Here is a 9,387-nt window from a genome sequence, read left to right as displayed (position 1 = left end):
GTGTTATTGTAATACTGTGCCAGATGGGATGAGTCAGTCCCTGAAAAGTATTTTGCAGAATTAATATTGCAGTTCAGTGCAGGTAGAATAAAATGTAAAATAGATACAGATTCATTCCCAGGACACTATTCGGCTGTTATGTTCCTGAAACATCGCGTCTGTCGATGTGTGTCGAGGAACCCTGTGCCAGCATATTTATTTTCATGCAACACAAAACTATGATTGAATCTTAAAATTAGATTTTTAAGCTTTTTCCTTTAAAAAAACAACAACAAAACTCTAATATTTCAGATGCATCATGTTTGTCAGTGATCCTGCGTTCTAGTTATCACTGTGGGAAAGTGGGGTGGTTGTTTTTCTATTTTAATAATTTTGTGACTGCACGAATCTCCTTAAGTGTTTTCTCTTTATGGCTTGTTTTTTAACAATTTATTTTATTTTATTTTTAAGGGTTAGGTCGGTTTTGTTTGTCTAAGCAAGCGTGTTGTTTTTTCCCCCTTGTTCGCTAAACTCGTCTTTTGTCTCTCTTTCATTCTGCATCGTGTATAGGCTACGTGACTGCTAAGTGAAGCCTAAAAGCATCAGATATGTGGTAATCAGCCTTTCATGCACATGTAGAAGCCGTTGTTTGATACTGTGTTTTATACCGCAATATCCAGTATGCGCTTTTTTCCCCGTGGAACACCCACACAGTTTTGATTATGTCATGGTAAATCTATAGACTAGCTTTGTATATTGCTGTATGGTAGGAACAATGTTTTTCGTGCTTTATGTGATATGATGTCAAAGTAAGAAAATGCACTGAGAAATACTGTGCTGCAATATGTCATTGTGGCTCTATATTCTCTGCTGGACCTCCAGACTTTATAGTGAGCCTGACATCTTTTGTGGGTTCTTTATTTCCGTTTGTTTTTTGTTTTGTGTTGTTTTGTTTTTTAAACACTTTTTGTGCTCATGTAGATAAGCGCTGACTGATGCGTCGCCTGTTACTGCCACCTTTTTAAGCAGTAACGTTCAGGTATCGCACCAGTGTTTACAGAGACAAGAGTTTACAGCAGAGCAACGTTTGTTTTCCTCTACCTTAAAATGTTTCAGCTGAGTTAAATACTGTATCTGGAAAAACAGACTACATGCATGTAGAACCACTTGCAGTGTAGATTAGCTAAACAATTTTGTGGTTTAAACAGTGAATCAGTAAGGTTGAACAGTTATTTCAATATTATTATTTATTAATTCAGAGTTATCTGATATTTCGTTTGGACCTCGTCCATATGCATTTCAAGGCCCTTGAAGCACTTTTCATTTACTTGAAAAACTTTTATTCTGCAGGAATTCCACTTCCTGTTACATATTAGACTATTTAGATTCTTTTGGTCTTTACTTCAGAGCAGATTTGTCTACAGCACTGTATCTTTTTTCTCCTTCTTTTTAAAGTAAAATCAACAGTTGAACCAAAGGTAAAAAAAAAAAAAAAAAGATAGCCATAAGTAAGAGAAAAAATTTAAAACTTTTATAAAACATCCTCTTTTTTTCCCTCAAATGATCCCATTATGGTTCAAATTATTTCATATTTACCTACAAAGTCATTGTTTAGGTTGGACACAATTACTGATTTCTACAACATGAATTAAAGGGGCACCTGTTATGCATCTCCTTCCAGTTATATTTGCTCTTAGAATGGGAGACACTAATAATAAACAAGACCACAGTAATTACTTTATCCAAAGCCTGTCCTAAATGCTTAGTTTTTTTCTGCTCTTGGCTCTGTATGATGTCACTGAGAGTGGATCGTCTTAATATGCTCATCAAAGGCCCCAGTGGGATAGGCCTAGAGATTGTTTGGCAAGTGAAGTCACTATGAAATTGATTTCTAAAACGTGTCTGTGGGTCTTATACTTTATGTCACTCGGGCCACTTGGGTCCCAGTGACGCTACTTTCGTGAAGGCCCTTGCAGACGCCTGCATGCCTGCTTGGTTTTTTTTTTGTGACTTGTCCAAAGTGAATTTACAATACAATGCACCAACTACTAGACCTGAACTCCACCCACCTTTCGTTCAAACCTTCTGTATGTTTAAGGGGAAAAAAGCTAAAACAGCCTGTTGCATAAACAAAAGATGTCCTGAGAAGCTGCACCAGGGCCCTCTATAAGATACGTGGGGGTTATTCTGTACTGTGAATCCTGCACGTCTACTCTAGAAGAGTCAGCAGTTGTTTGTTTTTTTTAATTTGGTGCTGGAAATGAGCATAACAGGTCCCCTTTAAAGAAATGACTGCTATATCCTGTCCACTAGATGAGAAATCTATTTTCTGCATGATGCCGAATTTCAAAGTATCTTGACATATTGTATTTTGCTTTAAACTAACCATTTAGTTTTGCCTTTGTTTTATAAATTTGTGGTGAAATCGTATTTTGTAGTGAAAAAAAACCCCACTGAGACATAACATGGACACGATGAGAAATAACACGAGTAAGAAAAATCACATACAAATACTGTACAGTCAGACTAATAGTGGCTCTGTGACACAAGCTGTTAAAACACAAACTGAATCAGGAAGATGAAACAGAGTCACGGTCATGTAAGGTCACTCAGTGGGTTGCCCACAGCTATGAATCCTGTGAGTGCATTTTGAGGACGGCCCAGTGCTGGTTCAAGACTCACACAATGGCAGCTAAAACGTTCTACAATGTATTTTAAGTTGAGTGAAACTATTCCACACACTGCAAATGCACTATGTTCCTGTTGCCGTGAAGAGGTGCACTATGTTTCTGTAGTGCACTCGCAGCAACAAGAAACATTATGCTCGTATAATATGCAAATCTAGCATTCTGCAGCAGAGCTTGGCGGGTCTGTACTTTTTCTTTTTGAGCTAACCCTTTAAAAGCAACTGGTCCAAACCTTGTTCTTCAAATTGTGCGTTTTCTATTTTAACTGTTAAAATTGGACCAAAATAATCCAAGTTGGCTGTAAATGTGAGCGACGTTATAGATTTGGGGCGGGGCTTTCCATTTAAAATGTACCTGATGTATTTTTCTCGTGTGAAGGCTTCTGTCTTTGTATCTTTGCATTATTATTTGTAAATGAGATGAAAATAAATATATCTGAATAAGCCAAGACACTTGATTTCTCGTATTGTGTTTTTTTCTCATTAGCTTGACTCCAAAAAGTACTAGAAAACAAAGACGTGCAGCAGTAGTTTCATGGTGTTTGCAGCCCCCATAACTGGCATAACTTAGACTTTCTCACCCACTCCAGGACTTCAGTTGCCCTGCCTCTCCCACTCTTTCCGCACCAACAGTTTTAATGAGTTTCTACTTTTTTTTATGTGGGATGGATACTAAAGCTAAGACTGCTGGTGAGAGGACAGTCTTTTCTATGACTTAAATGTGTTCTGGGCTTTGCGTGGATTGGATTATGCTGTGGTTGTCAAGAAATTAGTTTGAGATTAAATGTTTTAATTCTATTTGGTTACAACAGTTAACCCTAAATGTGTCTCTTCTTATTGTTGATTATCCTTAACTAAAACTAAAACTAGATCTGAAATAAAATGTTCATTAAAAATAAAAACTAAATACGTAGGAAATGCCCTTCCTATTTGTTTATTGGTTAAGCTTTGTTATCCTAACTTGCCTACAGTCTACAAGACTGAGTCAACTGCTGTGTAAAAGTGCATTTTTTTTAAAATTATAATACTTATACTGATTCTTGTAAATTTTGCCTCTGGGACATGCCCTTCATATAATATTACTTAAAAATATTAAGACTAACTAAAAACATTTTCAAAATGCCCAAATGCTAAAATGCCTTGTTGGTGTCAAAGGTTAGAGGAGAATGCCCAGACCATCTTCAGGATGAAGACCACTCATTGAAGCCAAAGTATGCAGAAGAGCATATCTGAACACACAGCACATCAAACCTTGAAGCAGATGGGCTACAGCAGCAGAAGATCACACCACCCCAGCTAAGAACAGGAAACAGAGGCTATGATTCACACAGAATCCCCCAAATTCTATAATAGCATATTGGAAAAATGCTGTCTGGTCTAATATGTCTTGAATTTCTGCTGCGGTGACTGACATCACGGATGTGCTGTTGACAAATCTGCAGCAACTGTGTAATGCTAGTATGTCAATATGGATCAAAATCTCAGAAACCTTGATGAACCTGTGCCGTGATGAAATACGACAACTCTGAATGTAAGAAGGGGTCACATGTAAAGTCATTCTTGCATCATATCTGATGGCCCCATCAATCTAGCACAGCCCGTCCTGCTTTGCTCCTGTGGACAGGCTGTGCTCTTTGACGTATGCTTTGTTGTTTTAGAAACTGCAGGACTCCATCTACTGGTGAAATGCTGTAATATAGAAGGATCGATTTTAGACATGAGTAACTACTGTACTTCGTTGCGATAAACACACACATATGTTTCTTTTATTCGAATGCCTGACAGAATGTGTGCAGCTTTGGCAACAGAATGCGTAACTAATGCTCAAAACAAAACAAAGCAAACGTTTGGACACTTTAAAAAATAATACTAAGTGGTTGTGGTTAAATCTGTCTTGGAGAAGTTAGCGTGGGGGAGCTTTGGTATTTTTGAGATGTGGCTAGCTGGCTTCTGACAGTGGCGAACAGTTTTGAACACAGCACGAAACTGTTGGAAAACCATTAGATTTTGCGCTACAAATCACTTTTATAAAAGTATCATTATTTGTTATTTAGGGGTCAAAGGCAGTGCGTAATTCGTTTACATACTACATGATCTGCTGTACAATGTTTACTGTGTAACCACAAGTAGATGGAGTCCTGCGGTGGTGCACATCCCTGAGTGTATCAGGTATGTTTACTTGAGGACGTGCAGACGTCAAAGCGCACACAACGTATCCCGGCATGCAGCAGGAGGCCGTGGAGCGATCCTGCAGCTGGTAGTGAGTTGCGAGAGCGCCGAAGAGGCAGCAGCAAACGGGCAACATAGCTCACACGTTTCCCTACTCCATGTGAGATAAGCCGAGCCGTTACCTTACAGGCGACAGAAAATATGCTGTACGGACGCCTGACGTGTTCCCGAAGCGGCTTTTGAGTCATCATTGTCACCCGGTTTTCATTTTGGAGGATTCCTCCCTCCATCCTCCGGATCGCACCGAACAGGCAATGACAACGGTCTCAGCAACCCCGCAGCAGATGAGGGAACGGCTGCTGCAGGCCATCGACAGTCAGAGCAATGTGAGTGCGCTAAAGCGAGCAGGCTATCTAGCTTAAGTTACCTTGTTTCCCTGCACTCTGGGGCAACTCGACTTGAGAATTCGCCCGACAACTCTTATTTAATTATATTCCTGTGCCCAAACTTCTTATTGTATATTTTAAGTTGGAATTAGAGATGGGGGTACTTGAGTTGACAGCTTGAAAGCTAATTTAGCTACCAGCGTTACTCTGGACAGACCATAATCTGGCGTGTAGCATGCTAGCGGCTAACTTAGCCACAGCGGGTTTTGCGTATACGTTAAAAAGAAAACTATTTGCTTAATTTCCTTCCAAATTCATTTTCCATTCTGAATTTATTTTCACCTCGTACTTGTTTTTCACCCTAAACTGTTTCATCTTAATAAAAATCTCGTGTTACTAAGCCATGGACGGGAGCTAGCAAACTCTTAGCTCCAGCGGCTAAAGCTACGTTTTTTGAAACAGTCCACCCTTCCTTCTCAGCTGAAATGCTAGCCGCGGCTAAATCGGCTAGCACAGCCAAATTCACAGACACTTGAGCTCCGCTTGACTTTGTCAACAAGATAAGAAACTCGCGTAAAGTTAATTAATTTGTGCTCTCCGTTTTGGTCTATATGCTACCCTATTGTTATAATGATTACAAAGGAGAAGGTTTTGTGAGTTGACACTTCCATCTTTACTTTGCAACGTCGTTTTGTTGCTCTTGAAGCAGACAGACAAGCTAATGCCCCCCTCCCTCCCCTTGCTAACTTCTAAGCTAACTTGCCCCTCAAACACGTTGCAGGCACGATTCAATTCCCTTTAATTTGTCTAATTTCTGGGGAGTTTCCACGATCAGCATTAGTGCAGGGCTCTTGGCTAATCACTGAATTGTCACCAGCATTGGCCTTTCTAGAATATTATAAATGTGATTGTAATTCTCATTAACAGCTTCTTTTGTTGTTACTTAAGTAAGCAGTAATTTTTGGGTAATATACACTTTGTGTGACCGTGATGTTTTAGAAGCTCTATATATCGTCCTTGCAGATATGCAATATGGTGGTCGTACTGGAAGTAATTGCCTGCCTTGAAAAGTATCCTATCACCAAAGAAGCACTTGAGGTAAGACTGAACTTAGCTGCTGCTTTATACCAAACTGTTTAACTGAATAGTGTTTCTAATCCTAGTGCTTGTTTTTTAACGTAGGAAACTCGACTAGGAAAGTTGATCAATGATGTGAGGAAGAAGACGAAGGATGAAGACCTGGCTAAACGAGCTAAGAAACTCTTGAGGAACTGGCAAAAGCTGATTGAACCTGGGCCAGCTGTGGCTGCAAGTGTTCCTGGCTCTACCAATGGCAGTTCTCATCCCTGCAGAACCGATGCCTCTCCTTCTGACATTTCTGTGCCAGGGAAAGGTGTCCCTGAGGTCAAAATCAGAAATGACGTTCACAACACGTACTCACCAAAAGCTGAGAAATCAAGCAGCCGCAAGCGGCGGGCAGAGCACAGAGACAGTGGAGTGTACTTGCAAGAAAAAATCTCCAAAATGTCCCCATATGATAACTCTGTTTCAACGCCACCCACCAATGGGATTGCAGGCAGTCCGGATGCCCTCCCTGACCAGGAGGTTGTCCCGTCTCCTGACAGATCTCGAGTTGAGCACCTTGATAATGATAAAATGAACAGAATTCCTGTTAATGCTGTCAAGCCTCGCCCCAGCTCTCCCGGGGTGGCCAAACTACCCAGCACTTCCTCTTTGATTAAAGTTGCTGTGATGCAGCAACAGGCCAGATTGGATGAAGGAGGCGGGGGCTATTATCAAGCCAGAAGTCCTCGTGGTCTCACTACCAGCCCAAGGAGTACGAAGCAAGATACAATGACCAAGCGCTCTTCAACATATGCACCAAAAGGAACGCCGGTCCCAAGCCCTTCCTCCAGGGACTCTCCCTTATCTTTTTCCCACACCGTGTCGTCCCCGGCCTCATCTTATGCTGACAAGCTGCCACATTCTTCTAATAGGTCTTCAATGCACTGGGCCAGCAGTTCAGAAGCCTCCTCTCTTTGCCCATCACAAGACATATCTGCAACACTGGAATCCCCATCAGTCTCCCCCTCACCTTCTCTCTCCCAGCAGAACTCAGAACCACACAGACAGATTTCTGAGGGAGCTATGGTTGTGTCTGATGACGCAGATGGGCCAACGGTACCAAATTCGGAACATAAAAGGAGGAAGTACAGGTCTAGAGATTACTCTGTCAACTTAGATGGCCAGAAAATTGAGGACACCACTAAACCCGTTCGGTTAAAAGAACGCAGATTAACGTTTGACCCGGTCACAGGTCAGATTAAACCTCTGGTGCATAAAGAACCTTCTCAAACAGATGAAGCACCCACTCCTGACCCCGCTGAGTCTAGGCAGAGAACTGAAAGCACTGTACAACAGTGCGCTGCCACTGCCACAGTCCCAGGTCCTAGCCCTAACCCCTTCCACCACACAAACTGGAAGGAGCTGTCTAGAAATGAAATCATCCAGTCCTACTTGAACCTTCAGAGCAATGTCCTTAACTCCTCGGGGGTTCAGGCCCCTAGTGCACACTTTTTCATGTCGGAATATCTGAAAAGGGAAGAACAGGAAATTAAGGAGTCGCGGAAGATGCACGTTCTCCAAACGGACAATTTGACAGGGGATTTACCGGGCGTGAGCCGGGACGTGACAGATGAGGACTTGGACAGGATACACACACAGCACTGGCAGGGGGTGAATGGCGTTTGTGACACCAAGGGCACCTGGTACGATTGGACAGATTGCATATCACTGGACCCTCACGGGGATGACAGCAAATTGAACATCCTGCCATACGTTTGCCTAGACTGAAGGGGTACGGGAAGGTTGCAGTACTTTTCCACTCCTTTCCTCATCTCACCACAGAGACGAGATACTTTGTCATTTAATTTTTTATTTTTTTTTGTTCACTGTGAGTTTGGCAAAAATCAGGCCTGCCAAACTCCACTCCCCCACGCCTCTTCCTCTTTCTGTGATAATCTATTAAGATTTTGGTATAAAAGAAGTGTAAAGATTAAAAGACTAGTTGAGTTTGTAATATCAAGGGCTGTTTCTGTTTTATTTTTCAAACTGAAAGCCACAGGAATGAGGCCCGTATTGCAGAGTACTGCTGCTAACCATAAAGGCAAAAAAAGAAGACACAATTATCCCAGATCACCCAAATAGGTGTAACAATGTGAGGTTTTTCTTTTTTTGAATATTATGAATTGTACCCCTCTTTGAGGCACACTGGGATGATGCCGTTTCTTTTTTTTTTTAACCTGTTTAGTTTCTAACAAGAAGTTTTGAACTAGGGTTAAACCTGAGGGAAGGCTGGGGTTTAGCTGTCCTGCACAGACCACCATGTTGGTGCCCAGAAAGATGTTGATAAGAGTTCATCTAGCACAGTTAGAGCCGAACATGTCCAGGGTTTGAAGTTACTGGAACATATTTGGCAGTTACAAGAAGCTTTATGTGAGATATAAAAGAGTAAATTATAAACTTCTTATCATATATACATCTATTTATTTTTGACCAGTTCATTTACGGGGTGTTCATCAAAACAAATGTTAAAAAAAGGACGATAACAACAACTATAGATTCTTTTTGTTTTCTCTTCTGTTTGCATCACCGTGCTCTCAGCTGAATCTTAAATGTTAAAGGAAGCCCACGTGCTGTCCTTTCTTTAAGATTGGCCGGTGCGGATTTGTTTTGTTGTTTTGGTTATTTACATTCCAGACTCCACCCTCCAACCAATTTCCGCTCTCTCCGTCTCATCAGCTCGGCTCCTAAAAGGTTCCAGGTCATGAAGATTCTTCTGGAGATGTAACCGTTTTAAAGTAGTGTGGTGCTAATGCAAAAAGGAAAAAAAATAGTGCAGTCAAATGTTTCCATCCATTAATTCTCTCCGAAATATTAAAGAATGTCCCAGCTGCTGGTGTTGTTCAATGACAAAAGCAAGGACATGTTTGAATGCTGGAACTTTTTCTGTTTCTTTAGATATCGTTTGCCTTCTGAAATTCCTTGCTAATATATATTTTTTTCTGAGTTTATACCGCCTTAGTGAATGTACAGAATTGAGACCTCTTATGCACTTGTACATAAGTTGACGACTTGTTGGTCATTTTCTTTACTGATTCATTCATT

The 9,387-nt window shown here is 41.0% G+C and overlaps 1 protein-coding gene across 1 annotated transcript; it reads left to right on the top strand.

Moving 5' to 3' along the window:
* The first annotated feature begins 76 nt into the window (after positions 1-76).
* crsp7 (cofactor required for Sp1 transcriptional activation, subunit 7) lies at positions 77-8,305 on the top strand. Its single transcript, XM_014333095.2, has 3 exons — positions 77-5,220; positions 6,244-6,318; positions 6,403-8,305. Exons 1-3 carry the CDS (start codon positions 5,149-5,151, stop codon positions 8,071-8,073), a joined length of 1,818 nt encoding a protein of 605 aa, XP_014188581.1. The 5' UTR covers positions 77-5,148; the 3' UTR covers positions 8,074-8,305.
* The last annotated feature ends 1,082 nt before the right edge of the window (positions 8,306-9,387 follow it).

Source organism: Haplochromis burtoni, unplaced genomic scaffold, assembly GCF_018398535.1.
Source record: "Haplochromis burtoni strain Fernald_Lab_line unplaced genomic scaffold, NCSU_Asbu1 Contig_41, whole genome shotgun sequence".
NCBI classification, from domain to species: domain Eukaryota; kingdom Metazoa; phylum Chordata; class Actinopteri; order Cichliformes; family Cichlidae; genus Haplochromis; species Haplochromis burtoni.
The sequence above is the reverse complement of the archived record's forward strand: the minus strand, read 5'-3'. Positions and strand labels throughout refer to the sequence as shown.